Raw genomic sequence first — 26,571 nt, 5'->3', positions numbered from 1 at the left:
GATCCATGGTTCTGGGGCCTGACAGCCGACCGCAGACCTCAGCCCTTCGTGACAGTGCAAACGAAGAAATCAAATCAGCTCACACTCTTGTCAGTCATCAAATACTTACGGCATCGTGAAACAGAGCTGAAGGTTCACCCGCGCATACCTCCAGGGATATCGCAGAACTCGCTGTGTGCTGTCTCGACACCCAGTAGGGTACATCGAAAATGAGTGCAAAAAGCGTTTATACAAGAAGCGAAATCAGTATTTTGCCAAGAACGCCGCTTCGCCTGAAGATCGCTAGAAGAGCCCCTTACAAACGCGTTGGACATCAGGCATGCCCTGCTGAGAAGTGAAGGCGAAAGGGCAACAACTTGAAGGCAAGCAAACGATTTAGGGAAACAAGCGCCGTTCAGACATTTGCTCACTTCACCCAACCCTGCCAGCCCTGCACCTGCGCTTGTTAAAGTCAACTGTCACGGTACACCACCCGCCAAACGTCAATCAGGAATAGTTAGTACCACACCTGCATAAAGAAATAACACAACAACATCAAAACAAAAATGTAATAATTTTAAAAGCTGAAGCTCCGGGAGAAATAGTGTGAATGTTTGCACTTTGAAAAGGCTCTTTATGAGCTCACGGAAAACTTGCAGATACAACGTTCATGGAACGACCACAAGGCAACGTTAGTGAGCCTAAGGAACCCACAAACCCCACAAACAAAGTTGCACGTGACGTGACGTAAGGGTACGAAAGCAGACCTCTAGATACCGGAGGTCTCCTTATCTCCTCGACGGGGCATCTTCATTGCACACTTGTACGATGCATTTAAAGAAGGAATTCAGGGCTTCCGGACTCTGTGCCACTGGGCACTCAGCGTCGCCAAGAAAGTAATCGCTACCGATTTGCATAAAGGGCGTAGACGATTTTAAATTCAACATCGGTTTACGCTTTCCACGAGACACGACACTTCACGAGGACGTTTCGTTTCGTCGAAGGCTTTCTTGCGAATATTTAGACGAAGGCTCTTCAAAGGTCCACATCGAGAAGACACCGCAAGAACACGATCTGACAGGGCAGGACAGTCCCGCATTACTGTCGAAAGAAGCAAGCACTTGCTCATTTTACAGTAATATCCGGGTATAACTCATTTTCAAGATACAATTTAACAGATATTTGTTAGGTTCAAGCAACCGGACAACTATCGGGTACTGGAGAGAAAACAACAACATCGCTCCCTACAGGTTCACAGCAATTGGGACCTCCAAAGCGGACAACTGCCGCAGGCTTCTTCAACGGGGAGACACCCCACGCACACGTTCAACCTGTCAACGCGAATGACCCAATCTACCGTTGCAACGGCGCCGCAGAAGAAGACGTCCGAACCGTGAGGACCCCCGGCGATCGTACACGGGCGGTAGCGACAGCAGGCCGCAGCCGACGTGAGCGGTGCGGCGGCACCGCCGTAAAAGCCGACACAGCAGCCCCAGAAGCAAGAAGAAGGGGGGACTTCCCCGGGAGGGGACTGGGGGGAGGCGCGGCAAAGGCACGTTGCGCGACTCCGCCCTCCAGCGTAGCCCTGCCGAAAAAAGAAGCGGCGAGAGAGGGGGCAACGCGTACTCGTACGGGACGACGCAGTCGAAGCCATGCCGCCGGGCCCTCGGAGACCCGGGGAAGAAGCTCCGCTGGTCGTCTGACAGGGCCGGCTCGTCGCGGTGCCGAAGGCCGGGCAAGCCCGATGGATTACGCGCTGTTGCGGAGGACAGCGGCCAGCCTGGTCGTGGTCGTGCTCATGGCGCTTCTCCTCCGGACCGCAACGTGAGTGTCCCACCTTGTCCTTGCGACGATTCAGAGCCAGGATGCGAAGGGGGTGCGTTGCCGGCGTATAAGATAACCGCTAGCAGGTTTTAGAGCCGCGGGAGCGGGGAGTAGCCTACTGTTGTACCGCCTCCGGCGGCTCGCTGTCATCGATGATGCTTCGCCGTCGCGAAGTCTTCGATGGTGCGCGAGTGCGTGGCCCGGGAGACAGGGGGTTAACTCGCGTTGGAGTTGAAACGCTGTATCTCTTGCTTTAAACCTTTGCGAAGCGGCCACACGCCTTATACATTGCAGAAAAGACGATGTACAGAGAGTGTCTCAGGCGTCTTTCTTCCTTGTATAACAATTCTGTCACCTTAAACGTACAAAAAAAAAAAAATCTTTCGGCACACATGTTTGAAGCCTACAAACGTATACGAGGCAACCGGGATTCGAATGTGCTTGACGCGTGTTCACGGGTAATTTTGTCGTGCGTGTAGTGAACAGAGTGTACTTTGTACCATGTCTGAGCACTACCGACAGCAGATTTAAGTAATTATAAACGTGCGACGGGGATGAATAAAAAGCAATCTCACTCTCAGACGTAAGACTCAAACATGCACGGTGGTTCTTTAGGGGTGCCATATATCATCCCACGCCGGCTCACTGCTTTCCGTGGTGCTCCAGCACAATATAAGCGCATAAAGATATCGTTCTGGAGGCGGAGAAACTTATTACACACTTCCTGGGCGCTGCTGACAAATCAAAAAGAAAAAGAAAGGAAACAGAGTGACCGCCGGCGTGCGTGTCTCCCCGCCGAGCACGCGAGTTGAAGATCATTGTGATCGAGCCTTTCCTAGGTGTTTGCTTTGTGCGATAACAAGGTCACGATCTCCTCTGGGACATTCACCGTGTTAAGGCCTGTCCTATAACAGACAGGCGTGCATGTCATTTTTAGCGGACGGAAATTACGCTCTTTGGTCGGTCCAGGCCACTTTCCAACGCTTTTTGGCCGGCGTTCAAGATCTGGGAAATATTCAAAGGCCCCTTCTGGTTCGACGACCATGGCACTCGCTTGACTCTGGTTGTCGCACTCCCCCTGATTACTGTTATTAAGCATGAAATCTTATGAAGGGAGAATTCATTGTAGTATAATAAAAAAAGAAAAAGAAAAGGACGGCCAGGACAGCTCGCTGAGAAGTTTGGTGTATAGAGGCAAAACGAACTCGAACCCCTTCCTTCCGACTCTGCATGCAAACCGATTCGCTCGATGACATTGCAGTAAATCAGCGTATATAGGCACATATGAAAACTTTATTCAATGCTTCTTCTGCTTTTTTTTTTTTTTTTTGCGATCGAAGTGCATGCGTTCGATTTCTATGTTTTCACATCTGCTTCTCTGGAGAATGCGCAGTCGCAAGTGTACACGGAGACCAAGGGTTTTAAAACGCGTCCTTGCCGCAGTGGATAGCAAGGGGGTTGCACGTTAATCAACGAGCGAAGAGCAGACGAACGTGCACGCCGTATATAACAGCAACTAAGCGCAAATTGATGACAGGAGACACCGCTCTTTTTCTACACACACGCATCGTAATATAACCTTTCACAAAGGAATGGGGTTGTGAAAATAAACATGAGATAACCTCCCGTGAGCCGTGAGAATATTGGACTCCGCGAGAATGCTGCCCCGTTCTAACTCACCATATATTCACCTTTCGCTTCTCACCCAGGCGAAAAATCCCGCGTCACTGGGTTGTGAGAACTTGCGCAGGTTCTGATAATGGGCAGACGAGGGCTATCATACTGCGCATGGTCAGAATGCTTTACGCAGATCAGTATAAGACGTCAGCGCGCAAGAGGTAATGATTAGAATGTTCTATAGACGGGTACAACTTTTTTTTCAGAGAGCGCAATGAAAGCTCCTACATGCGCCGAGAAACTGACGGAGACGAGGAGGCGAGAGCTTCGCGCGCAAAACGCGGAGCTCTGATTGGACCGATTAGTGGGTAGGCCTAAAGCTATATAGCTGTCTTTGTCTCCGCCGCACTCGTAGAACGCTTTCGAACGCGAACGCCAAACGCCAGACGCCGGCGTTCCGCGTCGTAACGGATACGACGAGTGCAGTGGCGAGACAAAGGCAGCTATAGCTTTCCATCTACCCACTAATCGGCCCAATAAGAGCTCGGCATTCTGACGTCGTCTCGCGCTCCGGTCTCCTTCTCTCCCTCAATTTCTCGAGACATGTATGCGCACTTTTTTTTCTTTTTTTTTATATTGCCACGGAAAGTTGTCCCCTGGTTTAGTGTGCAGACCGCTTTTGGTATGCAGTGCAATTTTGATAGTTCATTAACTATAAGGGTAAACTCAGATCCACCAATACGTCGGAGCTCGCACTAGAGACGAGCAAACAAAAACCGCATAATCAATCGACTCCGAAATAAAGTGTTGCCGTTATTATAGGCGCAGTAAGAAAACGTGAGCTAGCTTTGAGTAAGCTCGGACACTTCATCAGACCCTACTTAAATGCCAGACTCCATGTCTCACGTGTAGAACTCACGCGCACACTCATAACCGACTAAATCGCGCTCAGCATAATTTGACGTGATTTGCACATTGTAGGTAGATTAAATCGTATAAATTTAAGCATGGTCCGCAAAATAAATAGAGACACGAGGAAGAATCAGTAAAACAAAAACTTCATGAACGCAATAAAAAAAAAATCGGCCTACTGCATCAAGAAATAAAAAAAAAATAAAGATATGTTTACAAAAGCCCTACGCTTTTGCCAAGTGACTGGACACTGGAAACAAAGTACCGACTGCTATCGAACAAAACAAAAATATGTATGCTCGCAGTCTGAATTGAGTAATCACCAGGTGCAGGTAAATACGACACTCAGCGGAGCCATGAATTTAGGGTGAAAATAGCAAATGTGCTTACACGCAACCTCAAAACAGCATGCATCCAAGAATCGCACAACGATAAGTTATCCAACAAAAAAAAAATATACCTATATAAATAAAAAGCCTTCAGTAGATCAACCAGCGCCTCCCCATTGAGATGGGAATTTCGCAGTTTCGTATATAGCCACGCCCCAACCACGTAACAGCGATGATTATGTGTGCGAGGTTGCTGAATTGGTTGCACTGAAATCTCAAGGTTAATAAAAGCAAAATATTTTATCCCTGAGGTGAATGATTACGAATAACTAGAATTTGTTCAATTTATATAAAACAAGAAAAATCGTATAACGATCAAAAGGGAGACATGCACGTTTTCTTCCGATGTTTGTGATTCCATTACAGGCACTTGTTTCGTCGTCAATCCTTCTAATTTATTTTTGGCATTTGTGTTCTGGGATAAACTTGGCCACCTGCAATTCTTCTCGCTAATAGCTACTATAGGACGCATGCCTTTATAAGACGCATTTCGAAGATAGTAATTAAGCGAGTTAACCGAAGTCACCGACGCTGCAACTTTTTGTGGCTTCAATAAAAAAAAAAGATTAAAGAGGCATCCGTTGGTGTTCAACTTTTTATTGTTTCTTTCCTTGGCCGCTGATTTATTTTATTCGGCGTGAAGTTATTTTATAGGTAGAGTGGCTATACACAAATTACTTACATTAATGACTCTATAAATAACAAATAAATCGCGTCCAAAAAGAAACGGCGGAATAATAAAATAATAATAAAAAGTTCGACATTAATGAATGTCTTCTGAATATTTTGTAAAAGCTTAAATAATTTCAACTCGTTTAAGAATGACGTAAAAGACAACACACACTCGCCTTACCAACCATTTAGCATAAAAAACTAGGTTTCCGGCGTTTGTCAAGCTCATCAAAATATGCCAGTCTTTATTTCAGTCACCAAATAATAATGAAGAAATTACAGATGCCGATTACAAATTATTTTAATTAAAAACTTAGCCTGTTACGTATTCGTTTTTTCACACAAATGCGAGCAATAAATTCCACACAATATATTGTTATAAGTTATCCAAGAAGTCACAGACATGCGCTCTGCTATGGTTCCTGGAACGGTTCTTCGACTGGAGTGTTTTTTAGCGTCCCATACATCAAAAGTGGTTCCGAAAAATGGCAACAAATTGCGTGACAGAAGCCAGGGTGCCTTATGCTGTCGGACGATCGCGACCCTGGCGGTTGGTCGCAGAAATGCTAGCGAAAATCACGACAGCGAACGCGAGATGGCGCTGTCGCCGCGGCGTCCCAACTCCTGGCTGCCGAAGCTTCCGTGGGCTGCCACACTGGAGAGCAACCTGCTTCAGAGCAGGCGTCGGCAACACCCACCACCGCTGCCAGGGACGCCGCCAGGGTCGCGACCAGCGACGGCATGACACTTTTGGTATGTTGGCAGGCGGAAATTGAGGGACCACTTTCTTGGACACGGTAAGCGCACCAGTTGGAGACACTGTACAGAATCCATAGTTCTGCTAAGCGTCAATCCATCCACCGGATTTCATCATTAGCTATGAAGACCGGCACCGGATATTTCCTGTAGCAGCTAGACTGGACGTAATGTGACGTCATTCGTCGTTACGTAGTTGGTCAGTGATTGGTTGATCATTGCGACAATGTAAGGGGTTATCTAGAAAGAAAAATGGAATGTAAGAAAGAGAGGGAGACATAAAAAGAGAGAAGCCTAAGAATTATAACCAGAATTAAGTTTGAAGGAACAAGAAGCAAAAGGGAGAACGTACCTTAAAAACCGACTAGCACGGGCAGGATCATGTCTATTTAAAATGCCTTATAGTGTTACCCGCCAGAAATGGCTAAATCGATCTTACCTTTAAATTAGAACAATACGATATAATTTTATCGATATCGTTAAATTGCGATGATAGCAAAAGAAATTAAATCCCGAACAATAGGCCGAGGTTTAAATTACACCGTTCCTCGTCGCAAAGTAAAATTAAACCGCTAATTCACTTCCGAAATGAGACCACTGATTAAGATTCGGGGTCAACCGAGCCATACATGAACGTGACAAAATCTTCTGTAGAAAAGTGTTTTCCACGTTTAGGTTTAAATTCAAACTTGGGCAACCTAAATAAGTCCCTAACGAAAGCTTTTTAGCGAAATTCCATTTTATAGAACAAAGAAGCCATTCTAACTAGCGGCATGGGTTACTACGTAGATTACTGAATTGTATTTTAAAAATTATAACTGCAATGCTCACTACTGCAACCACAATCTGTATTATAATTGTCACCGGAACCCGGTGACATGATCAATTCTATGCTTTACACTTCCTTTGCGTGGGCTTCGAATCTGCTGGTCCAAAAATACACAAAAATTGAATTACGCAAAAAAGTATATGTGTAATACAAAAACATTGTTCGGATATGGCTGTACGCCTTAGATAGACAACAGAAATATACAGTCATATCTCTGGAATATGTTCACGCCTCAATTTCTGCATGTGCGGAATTTTTTCTAATCAAGTTCTAAGTTCAAAGAATGTCAGGTTTGCTCATACTATATGGCACTTCGTGTGTTTCCCCATATGTGGACACAGGCACGTAGCCAGGATTTTGTTTCGGGGGGGGGGGGGGGGGGGGGGGGGGGGGGGGAGAGGGGGGCCCGCCCATGACAAAATGCTGTATGAGGGGGAGGGGAGAGAGGAGGCCTCAGCAAAATGGAAGATTTGGGGGGGGGGGGGGGCCGGGCCCCATGCCCCCCCCCCCCCTGGCTACGTGCCTGTGTGGACAGATCTGCTTACATCATCATCAGCAGCAGCAGCATTAGCTTAATAATAGTTTGTTGCGGCACTCATAAATAACCAACTAAAGTTATTCCTAATGCACAAAACTTGAAATTGCATGTACATACATGAGTGTAATCGCAGCACACTGACTATACTTTTTTTTAAACAAAACGCGTTTTATGAGTTACCTTTATATGCAAACTATGCAACGTGTGCAGAGCACAAGCGACGGGTTTAACTGTTGCACATTTTCTCGTTAAGTTTAGCGGGGGAATTGATGTCACTTGACTTGAGATCACATGACCTTGTCACGTGACGTGACATCAGTTTCCCCGATATGTTTAGCGGGGAAATTAACGTCACAGTTAAGTCGTCGTCATCACGAGATACCATCACATCGCGTGTGTCAAATGTGTGATTTGCGCTCGACACATTTTGTGTCGTCCGGCTTTTCAGCATGATCAAGCTTGTAAATGTTTGTCTTGTAATCTTTTTTAGCAGCGTGGTAAAAAATACAAGACGTCGATCATTAAACCATATGATCGACTTTGTCGCACACTAAATGTGACTTAATTTTTTTTTTTTTTCGCGACAGCATATAATTTTTGTTTCTTTATAAATATTTTTGCGAGATTCCGCTTTATTTATTCCGGAGTAAAATTTCGGGATGTTCTGTGTTTCTCATTGGTTTGTCGAAAAATCGGTGTTCTTTTTCGACGAGTTGCTTCACTCTGGCAATACCTCGCAAATGCCCGTACTCAAATTCCCTGGCGTTGATTTCGGTGTAAAAAATCTCGTTTGTTTTATACGCTTATCAATCATGAAGAGATCAGTGGTTTTTGACGACTTGTCCGGCGCTGGCTTTACAATCAGCAATTATCGGCGAAAACATTTGGTCCGTGGCTATCTTCAAAAGTAGCGAGGGTTGCCAATTGGCCGACACCGGGCAATTCAAATCAACCTTTTTCAAGACGTAGTTATACCTTGAGCACAATTAGCACGGGTAGCTAAACACATTTCACTGCGCTTAACTCTGCTCGTTTTGGTAATGTAATTCCAGAATAACTACAAAAAATACATTTGGTTACCCCTGTAGTTTGCAAATGTGTAATTACAGCATTTAAGCACTCACTCCAACAAAAATGCGCAAACCGCGTTTCTTTTGCTCGCCCTGCGCACGTTTAGTCTCCCGTAAAGCACAAACTGAGCGCATCTCGAAGGAAACAAACCAGCGGCTCAAGTTCCCACAACCACCACCGGTGGCGCCACTGCGTCCATGGAAGTTGGAGAGGCGCCACGGCGTCAGTGTTGCCAGCCTCGAGTGACAGGCTATAATTTGAAAGGTGAAAAATGGTTTCCCCCAAAAGCCGAATCGCTGCAGCGCCGCCGAACCCCACCAAAAACAACGCGGCAGTTGCTAACCATGGGCCCATTGGCACCCTCATACTATAATGCAGGCTGCACCAGAAACAACCAGAAACAACAATGGCCGAAGTGCAACTACCCACGCCATTTATCAACCTAGCGAAAACAAGAATGTTACAATAAAAACACAAAATAAACAGATGTAAATAGAAGGATCAGCCTTTTCATTTTCTGGTGAATTCTTGTTCTTGTCTAGCACTTACTTTGCACGGGAAGGTATTCAAGTTATTCGAGAAATGCGGATAGTTTGAACATCTTTAAACCTAACTTGAATGGCTTTGTTGTTTCGGCGTGCTCGTTTGTTTTTGCCATAAATAAACCAAAGTCAACCTTGTGAGAGCTAAAAACAGGAAGCTGATGATTGCATGACGAACTTTGCGGCTGAATTAGGATTTTCACAAATCTATATTAGATCTATTCCTACGTTATTTTTATGTATAATGTCAGTTTTATATTAAACTCTGCTAAATATGTGTCTTTATACAAAAAAAAGTCCTTAATTACTTTACAATGACTTTCCGGCGAATCCTTCAATTTCAGTGGAAGTTTCGATTCGCCCTGATAGCTAGTTTGACTGGAAACAAACCTTAGCTTTGCTCAAGCATTTTTTCTTTGCTACTTAAGCGTAAACGAACAAGTTCGCGCAGTTTAGGGGGCTTCAGAGTACACATTATAGGCACATCCTCCCGCGACCAATTAAAATTAGTCTTTGTTTTCTGTCCCATTGAGCTTCTTGCATGCGCGAAGTTCATACTTTAGAATAAAATGGTGCGTCGGCTAAAGTTATTCGATCGCGGAAAATTATGGACATTCGTGTGACGAGCGTGTCTCCAAACAGTGCGAACTTGCTGATTTGAAATGAAATCTCCAAAGCTGGATGCGAACGCTCATCTCGACAAGAAAGGTTACATTAATTCACATTATTTCAGTAGAACTTTTTTATACACAACAATTATTCCAGAAAAACAGACTTACAATGCTTCTTTTCACTTGCATAAACGTTTCTCAAAAATACCTGCTACATGTTTGTTTTGTTCAATTAAAGATTGGAGCAGATTTCATAAAGAAGGCAGTATACTTATGACTCTTCGTTTCGGGGCCAAACTCAATTCTATCCAAAATTTGCACCTCGAAACAGTTTGATCAAGTGTTGGTTTAAACCCGATTTTACCATAAATCTCGCGTAAGCTTTTTATATAAAAAAAAATCGCGTTATCCGAATTGTGCACGCCGAGCAAGTTTCACCAAGGTTGGAACATAATCGGGCTAAACCTGATTTCTTTTTTTTAACATTGAGTCACTTGATTCAATTTTTTTTTAAAGTTAGTTCTAGACATGTACCATCTTGTTTTGTGAAATCCATCGGAGTGTTCCACGTCCGTCTAGAAACCCCAAGCTATCACCTCTGATATGAATAACAGCCGTGTAAATAATATTTCGCCACTAACAATAAATATGGGTATTGATTTTCAGTCGTTAAAAAAAAACTCATTTATAAAACATTTGGCATGTGTACATTTCAATTTTTATTTTCTTATATTTATCTTTAGTGATTCGCAACGTCTGCGTAGTTTCTCGTGTGTTCTTCAAAACAGGATAAATAAATAAATACAATACTAAATAAAAACAGCAACTTTTCATGCAAGTTTTCGAAAGTTGTGCTTGAAACATTGTGAACAGGGCCACGGGATTTGAAACAAAGAGTCGATCAATTTTGGGTGTGAAATTCAATTTTTGGTTGTCTACAAACTCTACATCATCTCTTCGAGCAATTTATAGTCAAGCTTAAAATTTATTTTGAGCGAAAATATAATCAAAAATTTTCCAAATATCGAAATTGACGGAGAGTAGCCTCAATTATATCCTGAACTTCGCTTGAAAATATAAAACCCCAACTTTTATAACCTCGAATTTTGTAAATTACAAAACCCGAAAATGAAGAAGCATTAATATATTCGATGACCATGTCTCTGTAGCCCTGTATTTTTTTTCTTCTAAAACAAAAATGGCATACAAATATATGAAAGGTTATGTTCTAAAAATACAAATAACTTTATTCAAAAAAGGTAAAACAACAACAACCATTTCAAGTGAGCGGAATCCCAAGCTTGGACCTGAAGTCTCGATTGTATAATACCCGAAGGAAATAATAGTGTTAATCTTTTTTTAGATTAAATGTTATATTATCTAACCTTGACATTTTCTTTCGAGGTGTAACAAAAATGCGGTTCATGTGTGCGTGCCTGTGTCTTTCCTCTGCGATGTTGCGCCTATAAGGCCACTTATTTATTTCAACATTCTTCTTTTGAACATTCTCCTCGCCTCCCCCTTATTCTCAGAACCACAAAATCTAGTTTAATTAAATTATCATCATTTAGAACAGCCATAACCCTATATTTTCAGCGCGTCAATTGTGTCAGCAGATCAAATTTTCAGGTTTTACCGGCTATTGCAACTAGAAATAAATCACACCGAAACGGCGCGTGCTTGAACAAAAAAAAAGATATAAAACTTTACTTTTTTTCTATTTTTCAAGGTAGCGGAAGTTGCAGACACATCTTTCACGTTTGCACCCTCTATAGACTCTAGTCCCAAAATCAAAGGCGCCCAAAACATACCTGAAAAATCAAAGGGCCTATCGGTCACATGCTCCATACAGTGCTACAACAAGTCATGTTTCTGACGTCATATCAAAGTGGTGACGTCAAAACCAAGACATTTTGATCTTCTAAACACGGGTGTTCGCGCTTGCGCGGAGCCAGCAGTTTCCTTGTCCAGGCGCATTTGGTGCACTGAAGTGGAGACCACGTCCATCACTTTGGTACCTTACTACACAAAAAAGCAAAAAAAAAAATATATATATATATATCCCATTTTCGGTGGGTTACTTTTTTTAGATTAAAGAAGTGCATCTAGAAAATAACAGCGAAGGGTTTAGAAATAATTTAAACTGTCTGGGGACCTTTTAATGTGCAACCAAAATCCCAGTTAATGACGACGGCGCCAACGGTAAGCGTTCGTAAAATGCGTGTATATATATCAGTAGTCAGAGCCACCTTCCGGATTTTTTTGCATAGTTGGGGTGGGTGATAAATTTCCGGAACGTAGCGCGGCCTCCACCCTAAACTTTTAGGGCTACATACCTCGGTCGAAATTTGACCTCGTCAAATGGGAATCTATAGCCCGCGGCACATTGGGTCGATGCACAAGTCTGCGCCGTGAACGTTGGAGTTAGACGCATGTGTATGTGTCATATACAGGGTGTCACAAAACAAAATTTACAGGTTTTTTTTTTTTTATTTTTATAGCAAAAATAAATTAGGCATCACCGAACGCTCATTCTCCGCCCAAAGGTAGCGCTAGAGGTCACAACCAGATGTCAAAGTTTCAGCCCGATCCGATACCTTATTCAAAAGTTATAAGTGATTTTCTGAAAAGTTCAATGGAAAAATGGAGCCCGTTTTTGGCCGTTTCCGGTTTCTGATGCCCATAGAGCCCCATGTATTCGAAAACTCCGACAGCCACCATTTTCCCATAGAACTTTTCAGAAAATCACTTATAACTTTTGAATCAAGCATCGGATCGGGCTGAAACTTTGGCATCTGGTTGTGACCTCTAGCGCTACCTTTGGGCGGAGAATGAGCATTCGGTGATGCCTAGTTTGTTTTCGCGGTAAAAAAAACCCTGTAAATTTTTTTTGTGACACCCAGTACTAATCCCAGAGACGATCTAAACTTTGACCTCTAGTCGTTGCACTTGCAGGACGGCCAAGGTGTCTGGGGGCGTGAACGGAATCGGCCACTACAACCACAACAGGAGACGACTTCTAGATCCTAAAATGGAGGCTTACCGAGAATCCATGTAAGTTGCTTTCTTTTTCTATTTTATTTTTCTCTCAAGATATACAGCAACCTGAAGTTGACGCGCCAACGACGCAGAGAGCGTGAACACACTACACTCCGCAAGAAGTGATGCAGAGATGACTCGCTCTTTTGACATCATATTCACGTGCTTGGAGCTCGTGACTAAGAAAAGCAACCACCTCCAACTATGCACCATGCTCCGCTACTCCGTACAATAAACCGCAGCAGAGGCCACGGTCCAGCCCAGCCAATCAAGCACTGTGAACGTAGCACATGATCCGCGCACATCCCAAAAAGACACGTGAGACACACACGGCATGGGAATGGTTTCAATGACATGTAGCAGCATCTGTTGTTCATCGTAAGGCAAAACGTAGTTAGGGCGCTATCACCCGTCGCCAGACTCGAATCAATATCAAACCAATCTGCATTTCGACCCCCTAACAGCTATATCCACTTTCCAAAACTTATCACCCAGGCAAAAAAAAATATTCCGAGACACTGAATGGTAGGCTTATGCACACGGCGTTCGGTATTCCGCAGAGAGCTACGGTACGGAACGCAATCCAATCTAGTAGACAAAGAAGGCAGCACGTAGGAGACGATAATTGGAATTATCTATAACAAGCTCTGAATGTTACTTTCTCGGAAACCAAGTAACTATACTTCGTTCCATTTCGCGCGGGCAAACGAGTAACGCGACTTTGCTACTTGTTTGCGAACCAACGCAAATCGGGGAAGTATAGTCACCTTGACAAGCGTTCCGGGTGCTTCGGGGTAAAACGAGGGAAGAAGGATTCTGACCAGCCAAGTCATGCATGACTCGGGACGTTTGGTGGAAAGGATGGACACTGAAAGCACAAAAATTACGAAGGTAGTCTCGGTTAATTGGATTAACTTGAAAAGAATCTTCTGGCTAGACTTGAAGTGGCAAGCAACTTTTCGTTAAGAAATTTTGCTTCTTGGGAAGAAGTTACCCGAGTCTTTGTTGAAGAAGTTACCTAAGTCTTAGGCTTCTATGAGGTCGCGCAGATAGCAACCGAGGTTCGTCTGAGCAGACCCTTCTTCACGTGACACCTCTGTCTCCCATACAAAAGTAGCCTCACAACTGGAAAAAACAAAACAATTTAATAGAGTTGTAGTTTGATGGAGCGATCGGGTGATTCAGCAACTTTGAAAAATATTCCAAGACTGACGAACGCCCGCAACTCGCGCCGAGAAGGAAAAAAGGTGAAATACACACGGAATCAACAACGAAGGCTAATGAAAAAATGTCGCGATTCTTTTTTTTTTTTTGTTTGATTCAGCTAACGTCACGTCCCCAAGACTTTCGCATTCTACATCCTCACCACAACCGTTACATTCTGGTGGACTTTCAGCTTGCAACAAGGCGTCGTTTATTTTACGCGGGCCCAAAAACCGGGTTTCGTTTTCTATCACGGACGCCGTATAATTGCACCCCCAACGACTACATATTTACGACTGGCCATCGTCCTTCCTTCATCTCCCCACGAGACGGCCGGGGAGGGAGGGGACGACGCGTGCTTGATGACTCTGTGTACCGCGTAGACGGAATCGTTATGGGATCCCCGATGCCCCGTCCACGTAAACAAGACCGGGCCCGAATCGAGCCCGCGCCGAACTCCCCGCTCAAGACTACCTAGAAGACAAGGCCTGAGGCGTCCTCTCCCAAAACGTCACCACTAGAGAATCCACATAAGGCCGTCAACGCGTTTAGCAGTGTCTCACAACGTAGGCGACCTTAGCATGGGGTGACGGCCGCACGTTTGCGTCCCCGTCGAGTTTCAGCGCGTTTGCCGCTTGGGGCGAGTCGGGGACCCACGAACGATGACATCACGTGCAGGCCTTGACTTCCAGGTGGCATCGGCCCCCCGACTCAAGTCTTTGCACCGGTCTCCCTGCTGCCCTGACGTCTGCCTTCCATGTTTCCAAGCACAAGAGCGCGCGCGCGCGTATGGTCGTTGTAAACGTCACCCCCGTGTAAACGGCGGTGCCAGCTGCCGCCTTCCCTTCGTCTCTGCGTCTTCAATGCCTCGCCCAGTTTTTTGCTCGCGTTCACTAAAGCCGAAAAAAAAAACTTTTTTTTATTGGTATCGATTGAGAGCGAGGGCGAAGGTGTTGAAGTCGGTTTACGCGTTGTTGTTTCTGGCGCCGCGAGGTGTAATCTTTTAACCCCTCTGTTGAGACGCTTTTAAAACCGATGGGCTTAGAGGCTTCCCTTTGAGCTGCCGTAATAACGAAACTCAAGGAAAATAAATTAGGGGCACAGCGATTGATCTTTGAGAGAGAAAATAGCGAGCTCCCTTTCAAAGAAGACGCCTCTGATACATGGGGGAGGGAAAAGGGGGGCAGCCCCCCCCTTCCCTCCTTTTCCCTCCCCCATGTATCAGAGGCGTCTTCTTTGATAGGAGAGCTCGCTATTTTCTCTCTCAAAGATCAATCGCTGTACCCCTCTTTTTTTTTCAGTTTCGTTATTACGGCAGCTCAAAGGTGATTTCCGGAAGTGTAAAATTGCTCTTTTCACGACGTGTAAATATGGTTCACGGATGCACTTAGAGTTCTGCTTTTTCGGGGTTTTAACGTAAACAGGCAATAACTTTAGAGGGTTTAAAATGGTAGTTTGGGACGAATAGAACTAACACGTTCGCAGCCCCCTAATAGCGATGACAGGCAACAAATTTTAGTCTGGTGGTGATGTTAAGCATCTATCTGAGCTTTCCGAGAGGCTCCTCTACAGTGGCGTCGAAAAGGGAAGGGGGGGGGGGGGGGGGGCACAATGGGGCACGGGGGTGATCGTACCCCTCCTTCCCTCCCCCCTTTCCACACCTTTCAGAGATTTCTGTTAAACAACTCGTGTGTGTGTGTGCAATTGGGGGGGGGGGGGAGGGGGGATGGCTTACTTTCCTCTAGTGGCCCCATATCTGCCGAACACTTCCGACGCCCCTGTTCCGATACAGAAAAGGAGGCATTATTAAAAATCTTCATAAATACTTTTCGTTACAAACCTTTCTCTTGAGTTATTGTATGGAATGCATATTTCCCCAATCGAGTTTGGAGAAATGACCAGCGATCAATCTCTTTTCAAATGTATTTTACAGTATTCAACTATCGTGAGAGTTAGTTTTTGACCTTCAAGATGTAGCTTAGGAGATTAGGTTACAGCTTTATACTCAATGGAAACAAGAAAGATAACGTATATAATTTGACCCATAAAAATATTAAAACATAAATTATATGATGAATATATAAGGTATTAGTCATGTGCGTATAGTAAATTTTGTGTTCAAAGCTGATTCGAAGCGAATAATGGTTTTGTCCGAATATCGAATAGCTTCTCTAAGTCCTTCGTCACCGTGCACTATGCTTATACGAAACTTCAGCTGAACACGTTCCACTTGTCCACTGCTAAGCTCAGTTATTTCAATATCACTACTGTATGGACTGTAGCGTTTAAACGACAGATTTGTCGCAGTTATCCTAATCCAGGGAATTTATAAATCTGCTTAATATATGCAAATTTTTTATTCCTCTATTTCATATTTAAAAAAAATACGAATGATGGACAGGGGTTGTCAAGACGTCTCTGCTTAGCCTATACTTTTGCACAATCGCAGCGGGTTAACCCCGTTGAGTGCGCTTCTCACCAAGCACATGGTCACTGCGGGGATGCAATACCCGCGGAGCTCCGCGGGTATTGCTTTCCTGCCGCGCACCAATGCTCGGTAAAAAGCGCACTCAACGGGGCTAACCCGCCGCGATCAACACTTCGAAAAGTGTGAATGTCGGAGTTCACATGAAAGCGAATACCGATTAGCGTATTATTCGAAACTGCATTTTAAAAATTCAATTATTCGCAAAACACTGTAAGTTATTATATGCTTTTGAATGTTCCTAAATGTTTATTGGGCACATTCATATATTTTAGCATTAGGGCAATGCGTGAAGTGAACAACCGACGTTTACTCAGTGGAAAATCTGGACTTTTTTTTTGTAGCTTACTAAGTCCTATTTGTAGTTGTGGGTCAACAATATTGCTAACTAGCTTTTGTTTTACATACTATTAGTCCAAGTTAAGGACTTCAAGACGAGTGGTAATTGCAAATACATTTTGAAACGCAATAAAAAAAAGCAATTGCAGCACACACAGAAACGCAGGTACACGAAATACAAACAATATAAACAATCAGCGGCATTCAATGCACAAACGAGCATATATATTGGCATATACAAATAGTTATGTTGTGTCTAAATAAGATAAAAATAACCGAGAATCATGTAGTGAAAAAGCATTATCCGGTAGTATATTCTCTTCTCTCACTGTGCGTGGGAAAAAGGAAACTTTGAAACAATCTTTATTAAACGAGAATAAAGATTGTTTCAAATATTTGGATATATTTTTATTTTATATTATATGTGAAGGTCATCAATATAGTATCGTATATGTAATGCGAATGATTGTTTAAACAAAACTCACAGACCGAATTGATTTTGATAAGAAAAACAATGTGCACTTAAATCGCGTACGCAGACGGCTCATTTCCGAAACTGGAATACAAATTATTTCGTAGCTCTTAAAAATCAACAGGATTCTACGGACTCAATATTATCTATACTAACTCATGGAAAATTCCACGCTGCAGTCCGTTCACACACAGAGGTGTGGTGAAAAAGTTCCGAGTCTGGTTTTGTAGCGTATAAACAAGAGGGCAGCACAGTGATGTGCGCGCAGAAGCCGAAGGCAGAAACCTTCCTGCGTCATTATGCCAAAGGGCCTCGCTTGGTGGCAGTGGCGGATTCAAGGGGGGGGGGGGGGGGCGACGGGGGCCGCCGCCCCCCCCCCCCCCCCCCCCCCCCCCCAAACAAAGTCGACCCCCCCCCTCCCTCCTCTCGGAGGCAATGTGCAATTGGTGGACCCCCCGGTGCACAAGAAGAATGGGATAATAGTATCCTTACAAATTTTCCGCCCACCCCCCCCCCCCCCCCAAAAAAAAATGGAGTTCTGGATCCGCCATTGCTCTGTGGAAGTTTGGAACTGCGCTACACGAGTTCGTTGGACCACATGCACGAGTACAATGGCGATCTCTCCATAGACTGCAAATCAAATCGAGAGCGAACGTCAACTTTACGTCAAACTAGATAAAATCTAAAATAGATACCTCTGAAATTATTTAGAAGGCTTATGTCAAAGAGTAGTGAGGTATGCGAGGTGTCTTGAGTGGCACGCGCGCCTCAAGAATGGCAGAACGTCACTGAAGTGAAGGAGAGGTCGGATAAGAGTCGCCCTAGCGCTCTTTGTCTTCAAGCGATGTTCTGCCGTTCCTGAAGCACGAGTGCCGTTTAAAACACTTCCCAAAATTCACTGCTTTTTGACACTAGCCCGCTGAATCATTTCAAATGTCTCTGTTTGACATTTGCCGATTTCGACGCGAACTAATGTTCGCTCTCACTCTGGTTTGCAGTTTGTGGTGAAATCGCCATTGTGCCCGTGCACGTGGTCACAAAATCTCTCGTGTAACTCAGCTCCAAATGTTTCCAGGGCGACGCCCTTTGGTATAACGAGACATGAAGGTCCTTGCCTTCGACTGCTGCACACGCATCACTTTCTTTTTACGCTACAAAATCAGTCTCGGAACTTTCTGATCCTACCTCGTAAGTCGACCTTGCGGAGGAAGCTACCTGATTGTTGAACCGGTGCCTAGATTTTGCCACATGATTACGCTCACGCCAGCACCCAGGCACAAACGGCGCCGTCAGGTGAATAAATGGAGACGGCAGATTGGGGGGGGGGGGGGGGGGGGGCGAGAGTATTGTTCCCCCTGCAGTGTCAGCTGCAGGTGAAAGTAGTATAGCAATGCCTCTCCAAAACAAAACAAAAAAGATTCAATCAAGAAAGTAGATTAAGAAAAAAAAAGCATTCGTATTGTAAGCAGTGATAGAGTGAGGGCGAGCTGGTAATGATTCGACATCCTGTAGATCGTGAGATGTTCCCCATCTCAGGGTCTACAAGATGTCCATTCGTATTGAGGCTTTTAGTCCTACTAATTCATCTTTGGGGCCGAGATTTGTTCTGAAACGACTCCTAGATGGGGGAGGGGGGGGGGGGGGGTCACTGTTTCTAGAAACAATTAACTCAAACAATTTTTGTCACCCTTTCAAGTTGAACTCTTATGATAAAGTTATGCAAATTGTTATGCCATTACTTTATTTCAGCTACTTCTACTCATAAATTAACATTTTAATTATAGGTAGATTACTTTACTGTAAGGTAATTGAAAAATTTAACAGCAATTAAATCAACTATGTTTTGACCTGCTGGCAAACACCTCAACAGGCGGCTGCAGTCCTCCATATACCGTTTTTTCTGGAACCTCCCTTATCGCTGTCTCTCTGAAGCAGTAATTTCGCTGCGACCCGTGTCTCTATCGGGCCTTCAGCATCAGACATAAAAAAAAATCCTGGAAGTTAGTACATTTATTGGGCCGTGTGGAAACAGTCTCTTTACCGAGCCCGGAGCGCGTCTTCGACTAGTGTGTTTAGCGTTCCATAACGGCCATCCATCGAAAGCGTTCCCGAAGTTGCAACGATGTGCGCCATGGGTGCCGACATCCTGTGTTGTTGGATGTCGCCATCCTGGCAATTAATCATAAAAATTCTGGCAAAAAAAGAGCGATAAAACGGAAGTGCTGCCGTCGTCGCAGCGTTCCAACTTGTCGTCGCAAAAATTTCCAGGGACTGTTGAGCTGAGAGGGAACCTAGAGCAGACAAGACGTCTGCCGCATCCAGCTCCGCCGTCGTGCTACCGTCATAATCGTGGCAGACGACAGCATGGCAAGCCGGCCCGTGTGACGCAGTTTGTTGGCACTTCGGAACCACCTTTGTTGCACGATCGGAACAGGACAGTAAACACACCCGTCGGAGACCCGCTGCGTGCACCGTGGTCTGAAACCCCGTCCCCGTGTTCACCTCTCTCCAAATTGACAAACAATAGACGAGTCGCTCCAGCCACGCATTCACTCTGAACGTGGAACCCTCTCCACAGGGCAATGCGGTGGCAACTGCTCATGGAGCCCGCCCGAGTGTGCAAGAAGAAGAAGCTGCTGCGGGGACGGAAAGCCCGCATCTGCCGCAAAGAGCCCAAGGTGGTCCGCGAGATCGCCAGGGGAGTGGACCTGGGCATCCGGGAGTGCCAGAACCAGTTCAGGTTCCACCGATGGAACTGCTCCACCCATCGCTCTTCCATGAAGAAGGTCCTCATGAAAGGTGGGCGGACTAACGCACCTATAATGACAGTCACATCTAGAGCACTCGTTGTATACTGCCGTAAACATGATCCGGAAATGATGGCATGTTCCTGCAATGCGTGAGCGCCGAGTTTGCCCCCAAATACAAACAAACGTCCTGTGGCTTTTGACCCTCTATAAAAATCAGACCATGTTGTGCGGCCCCAAGGACATTGCTGCGTAAAGAACTCTTTCGCACACGTGCGCCTGCTTAGGACCGAGTCCTCGTGATTTCTTACTACGAGAGAACACACTAGCATGCTGGCGCCATCTATAAGGTAACCCATGAACTGCGTTTCATGGTGTCTGCAAATGCTCCACGGCTACTCGGTAGATGACGCTAGTATGTTCTGTCGTAAGAGATTCTAAGAGGTTTCAAGGCACACGGTCGTAAGCAGTCGCAGGTATGTGAACCTGGCTTAAAATTGTACACAGGTGCTTTTCGTACAAGCTTGTCTTCGATGGCATATTGTTTGTTTTGTTAGGCTTTAGTCGATAAAAATGACCAGTTCTAGATGGCAAGACGTCCTACTAAATTCACTATTTTCCCACTGTTTTCTTTTGACCCTGCAAAAATCGTCAACTCTCCTCCATGCAGGGTCAAGTCTAGACACAATTCCTCGGTGGACGAGGTACAGATGTGAGCTTACTTACTTGCTCCGGTGGTCGGCTCGATTCTACTTTTCTTCTGGGGCACGGTGACTCCGTCCTCGTCGGTTACCAATGGTTTACGTTTGTACCGGCAGTCGACGCAACCACTGGCTCTCCACAATCCGTGCTAGTTCCGCGAGTTCCAGCGTCTTTGTCCTCGAACCGGCCTCGTCACTTGTGCGTCTGCACCGGACGAAGAGTCTCGAATGGCTGACGCATAACTTGCGGGTATGGTTGTGGAATTGGACCTTTCTCAAGAGAGGTTCCAGGACGATTCAACGCTTGGCGACTTATGATAACTATAGCTCCATGTTTTGAGCGAGATGAATGTACTGCTGTGCCTTGACCGGCCGCGGGGCCTTTACCTCGGGTGAAAGCGCGTCCACTTTCTGGCAAAGCCCAAGAATACTTTGGCGTAGGTCGACTTCATCATTGTGCCCCTGCTCTTGTTAGGCTGATCTTCGCCGCTACCGGGCCGGGCACCGCACTGCTGGTTATGGCGTCGGTGCTAAGCCCAGCCGATGCGGGGTCCTTCCGCCGGTGCATGCCGATTCCGTTTCTCACGAGTAGTTAATAATCTTCGTCGACGACATTCACACACTTGCAATTGAATCGTCTGTCGCTGGTTCCAGAGCACACAAAGTGCTGCTGCCTTCCGATGAAAGGCTGGGAGCGTCATCCACACGCGTTCGTTCTCTTCAACGTCATTCGGTCAAAATAACGTTTAAAAGAGTGTAAAGGCACACTAATTTTTACATTTCTTGTTGTGTCATTAACGAGAAAGAGAGACAGAGAGAGAAAGGGAGAGAAAACTGCCTTTATTTACACAATGAACATTATTTGAAACTTGACGAGGTACCAGCTACAAGAAATAAACTCAAGCGAGCAACTTTAAAAATGAAAGTGTTATACATTTTGATTTAAAACTTATCGGATTACAATCCCGAGTGATGAACGCTGAACAACGGTAATGTTTCTTAAAAGCGATAAATATGCATCAGCTAGTAAGCAGGCATTTTTACCTTCTCGAAATTTACAACTCAGATTACAGCCAATTAACCGGTTAAAAAGCTAATCGCGTTAATTGATTAATTGGAAAGTTAATCGATCAGTTGCCCAGCCCTACTTGTAAAAACGTCAATCTTCACGAGTAGTCGATCGGGACGTCAATCTTCAGAGGGGAACTAGGGCTGCCTGTTTCCGTTTTTTTTTCTTTTTTTCTGTCTTTCTTTTTCGATTTGGGGATTTCTGGTTTTTATCTTTTTATGACAGATTCTGTGCTTTTCGGTGTCAATTTTTTTGTGGCGAAAAAATATCGGTGTTTATAGAATCCTGTGTTGAAGCAATAAGTAGTGCTGGGCAATTGGTGGATTAACCTACGGATTAATTGAGCGCTTTAATTGCGATTAATTTTTTTAACCGGTCAATCGGTAAAATTTTGACAAGCAAACAAAAAGTAAAAGTTAAACGCTTTCACCACACAGTCTTGGACGGGTATAGCTGTATCAACGGCACGCGTTAGGTGAAATGTTCACCTAAAGTAAACTGTAGGGGCGGGATTTATAACTCCGGACAAGTGCAGAAGGTTACATGTGTCCTGGCCACCGCAAAGTCGTGCGAGTGTGCTTTCAGCGCCGGAGAGACTGTGGTGCACAATCAAAGGAGGTCACTCTTGCTGAAGAACATCAACGAATCACCTCATCGCCTCATACATGGGGCTAAAGGGCAAAATTCAAAACGTTCACATTCACTGATTCTTACTTCAGCTGAATACAGCTGAAGTAAGAATTTGTGAGTGTGAGCGTTTTGAACTGTCCTCAACTACACATCGAGGTTGATTCATATTCGAAATTTTATATTGCCAAAGGCCCAAAAACAATTCGGATGTTTTTAACATGTTAGGCATGGAAATGAACGGGACCGATTGATCGAATAATTAATCGATTAAAGGGTGGCGATTAATTGGGTTAACATTTCTAATCGACACCCAGCCCTAGAAATAGGGACACGGGCATGGAATTTCCCAATCTTCAAGCAACCTTGTGCATGACATGAAAACTTGGGGGAAAAAAACTTTTCCTGTACCAAAAGAAAAGGAAATGTCACAATAGGCGTCGCTCCCAAATAGAGAAGGAGCCTCGGGGTTAAAGACCGACGACCAGTTCGCGCTTTCCACTTTTCCCTCGCTTCCTCCTCTCCCCCTTCTACCTTGCCCACCCTTGCCTGTTTCCTCCTCCCCCATGGTGAGGAGGATCTTCTGCCTTGCAGAATCTCGAGGCTGGTTGTCGGCCTTTAAGGGGGTCTTGTGTGCCGAATCAACACAGAGTATTGCTGTGGATAAAGACTTCCTTAAGTTTGGGTTTTTTCCAAAATCAAATACCAGCTTAATAGAACCCTTTTTAAAACACCATGAGGCAACATTGGCGGTCGTTCTTTCTTGGGCATGAAGCCTGTGACGGGATCCGAGCCCTCGACGGACTAAGCGCTCGTTCACGTCACGAGGTTGGCCGAGTACACGCCGACCGATTACGCAGCCCGAGCGGTTTCCCGCGATTTCGATAAAACCGGCTCGGGAGTTACTTTTCGGTGTTTATCGATATTCACCGAAGATATAGAACCCTAATAATATTCCGTCTGTCCTCCCCGTAGACACCAAAGAGGCCGGGTTCGTGGACGCCATCGTGGCCGCCGGCGTGGTGTACGCCCTGACGGAAGCGTGTGCCCAAGGTCGTCTGCTCGACTGCCAGTGCAGGAGGCGCCACAACTCGGCCGACTCCCTGGGCCGCTCCGGCTGCGACCACTACGTAGACTTCGGCTACCACAAGTCAAGGGACTTCATGAACCGGAAGCGCGTCGGAGACCTCCGGGCCACCATACTCTCGCACAACTACGAGGCCGGCAGACAGGTAACGAGGGAACTTCGCCACTTCGCTTTGTCCGCAGGGTGACACTCGGGGACCATTGGAAAAGAACCTCCCTTTATCCTCGCAGTTCGCTAAGAAACCAGGCTTATTTTACGCTGAAGCTAGGACTCTTTATGAAAGTCATTGAAACAGCCGTTTTTAAGGCCGCTAATATTTCCACGGCCTTTGTTTACACACACTCCCTCTCTCTCTCTCTCTCTCTCTCTATCTCTTTCTCTTTTTGTTTTATTGGAAGTTTATTTGAGGCTTTTAGGGAGTTTCTAGGCCGAAGAAGCTAAGCTTCTTAAAGGAATATTGGCCACATTCTGAGACTTCCATAAGGTTTCTTTCTGAGCTATTTTATAGCAGCTTCGACGTATTTCGTGGCTCCTTAGCATTTTACTCCCACTCGTCGCACCACTGATCGCAGGTCTTCTGATGAGCTACTGCATGCCTGAATCTGTCTTCATTGCCTGGCATCTGCATGTTCTCTCGTAAAACGTACTCACAAAACCGGAAAGTGACCCAAAATAAAAGAGCGGCAAACAAAATGCACATGACAAAGTTTCAAATCCTGGGAGAGCAGTGTTCGTACTTCGAGATCATATCCAAGCACGTATAGGAACATTCTATCGACATCTTTCCCGCTCCCCTCCTTCATTTCGCGTTTTTTTTTTTTTCCCAATATGTTTTGTTTTGTCTGCCATTCGTTCATGCTGCTGTATTCCACAATCCTTCCATTAGTTCTCTGCTGCCCGACCACTTGTTGCTCATATGCTGTCCTCGCGCCAGTTTGTAGCCTGCATCCCGACGATATATGACCGAGTCCAAACGCGAGACCATACCGGACACTACATTCGGCGCCGCAATTCTTTCCGCGGCGGCCACAGGCGGTGAGGATGCACCTGGAGCGCGTGTGCCGCTGCCACGGCATGTCCGGGACCTGCTCCCTCAAGACCTGCTGGCGCAAGCTGCCCACCTTCAGCAAGGTGGGCCTGCGACTGCGGGACCGCTTCCAGGGTGCCATACGCGTCACGGCAGGCAACAGCGGCAAGGGCTTCATCCCAGAATCGCCCCGCGTCCCAGGAAGGGAGGACATTGTGTTTTCCGAGCAGTCGCCCGACTACTGCGACCCGGACCGACGTACGGGGTCCCTGGGCACCCGCGGACGCCAGTGTAAGCTCGGTGCTTCGGGACCCGAAGACTGCAGGACGCTGTGCTGCGGCCGGAAGGTTCGCAGTCGGCAGATGGTGGTGAGCGTGGCGTGCAACTGCACGTTCCAGTACTGCTGCAACGTGACGTGTCAGACATGCTTCGAGACTCTACAGGAGACCACGTGTTTATAGAGTGTGCCGTTCGTTCCGTGGACCCTCCTCTTCGACTAGGTCTGTGATATTGTGCGCGCTCTATGGAAGTAGAGGAATGATGCTGTACACTTGTGCGTGCGTGGATGTGTGTGTGTGTGTGTGTGGTAGGGTGGAATACGTGACACTTTTGCTCGGCTCAACGTCGCTTTTGAACATGTACTAGGAGAAGTCTAATGGAGAGCAGGTCTATTTTCTTCGAAGACACTGCAAAGGACTGTGCGTGGCCATACATAAAAGTCAGCTGATACATAGTTCATTTTCTGAGCGCCCTGGCTACCTTATGAGCGTACGTGACTTGCACACTATATTCCACACTCATTTGGCTGCAAGTATATGTGACCACACTTCGATGCAAAATGTTGACGAGTAACGTCGTTCTTAAATTATTTGCTTGAAAGGATACCCTATTGGCAACAGCTTCAGTAACTGGCGAGGGCATGTTTGCTAGTAACGGGCGAGAAACCATTCATGAAAGGCTCCGTTGAAAGTGCAAAACCTTATTTGCTGTCTGTTGACAATTTCTCAGCCCAAAATGTGTGTTGCTAGTAGTATCTCGAAGGTATATTTTAAAATCGTTTTACATGTAGCTAAAAACGATGCTCCTTCGAGAAAGAGCATTGTAGTAATAGATAATATTTGTCTAGATTACAATAAACATCAACACCTCGTCGGATAAACACTATTTTAGACGTAGGAGTGTAAGCACGTGTTCATACAGTCTACAGTACTCTTTAAACACTTATAAGCAACGTAAAGTTCAATCATGGGTAATTAAGTTGCCAAGGATACTTTTCAATGAATGAACAGTTCGGTTCATTGTGGAGTAGAGCTTTCCGAGCCATTAGTTATGACTCATAACAAACAAACAAAATGTCGATGCTCAGTTTAAGAGTCTTTTGGAAGTCACATGACCAAGCGTCCGAGTGTGCTGCCGCCCTGCTGAACTCTTCTAGCAATCCGCCATTCAATAGACGTGAGACACATATCGCAGTGCTTTATTAGATGAACTATGTTTGTTTGTTGTTTTCTTCCTCTGAACTTTTTGTGTTGCATTCAATGGTGGACAGATTGAATGCTGTTCTTTACAAGAAGACGTTGTGTTACGTTTGTGGTAGGAGTGAAAAAAAACGAGGAAGGACGGTATGTGTCGTGCTTTGCATGTGCGCGTGAGTGTTACGTTCTTTCCAATCTAATGGCATTTAAGTCGTAGTAGTCAGATGTTGGCGTCTGAGACGTAGTTTTTTTGCACAAGAATCCAAAAGTCCGCTTTGCGTTATTGTTTTACTAGGATTAAATAATACTGCTGCAACCGGACTAGAATCCGCTCTATCGCGGCGTTCGGCATTGCGGTGGTAGTTCTCCCACAGTGTTCACTCGTGTATTTTCTGGTTTGTTGTCGTCGCTGCTTAAAGCGCCAAAACAAAAAGGATTGTTATTACCTTTAGCTAGCAATGATGAACTATTTCCAATTTTTATGCAAAATATTTATAAATGTTTCAAACAGTGTCTCGCACCTCTTGAAGTCACGTTAAAAGCAATGATGACCAATTCAA

The 26,571-nt window shown here is 45.3% G+C and overlaps 1 protein-coding gene across 2 annotated transcripts; it reads left to right on the top strand.

Moving 5' to 3' along the window:
* LOC121832983 (protein Wnt-6-like) lies at nucleotides 1-26,571 on the top strand. 2 transcript variants are annotated; one of them, XM_042288842.1, is made up of 5 exons: nucleotides 1-1,803; nucleotides 12,696-12,794; nucleotides 19,857-20,077; nucleotides 23,398-23,654; nucleotides 24,542-26,571. In XM_042288842.1, exons 1-5 carry the CDS (start codon nucleotides 1,724-1,726, stop codon nucleotides 24,995-24,997), a joined length of 1,113 nt encoding a protein of 370 aa, XP_042144776.1. In that variant the 5' UTR covers nucleotides 1-1,723; the 3' UTR covers nucleotides 24,998-26,571. The 2 variants fall into 2 exon arrangements, with proteins under 2 accessions (XP_042144776.1, XP_042144775.1); XM_042288841.1 differs by having other exon boundaries at nucleotides 1,117-1,803; nucleotides 12,681-12,794; nucleotides 24,542-26,375.

This window comes from Ixodes scapularis, unplaced genomic scaffold (assembly GCF_016920785.2).
Source record: "Ixodes scapularis isolate PalLabHiFi unplaced genomic scaffold, ASM1692078v2 PGA_scaffold11__112_contigs__length_91849675, whole genome shotgun sequence".
NCBI lineage: Eukaryota > Metazoa > Arthropoda > Arachnida > Ixodida > Ixodidae > Ixodes > Ixodes scapularis.
This window is presented reverse-complemented; position numbering and strand designations above follow the sequence as displayed.

Bases quoted from the DNA above. Each gene is read 5' to 3' on its own strand.
- LOC121832983 (XM_042288841.1), top strand. From the start codon at position 1,724: ATGGATTACGCGCTGTTGCGGAGGACAGCGGCCAGCCTGGTCGTGGTC. The intron at 12,795-19,856 runs GTAAGTTGCTTT...CCCTCTCCACAG, and splicing joins GAGGCTTACCGAGAATCCAT to GGCAATGCGGTGGCAACTGC. The intron at 20,078-23,397 runs GTGGGCGGACTA...TCCTCCCCGTAG, and splicing joins GAAGAAGGTCCTCATGAAAG to ACACCAAAGAGGCCGGGTTC.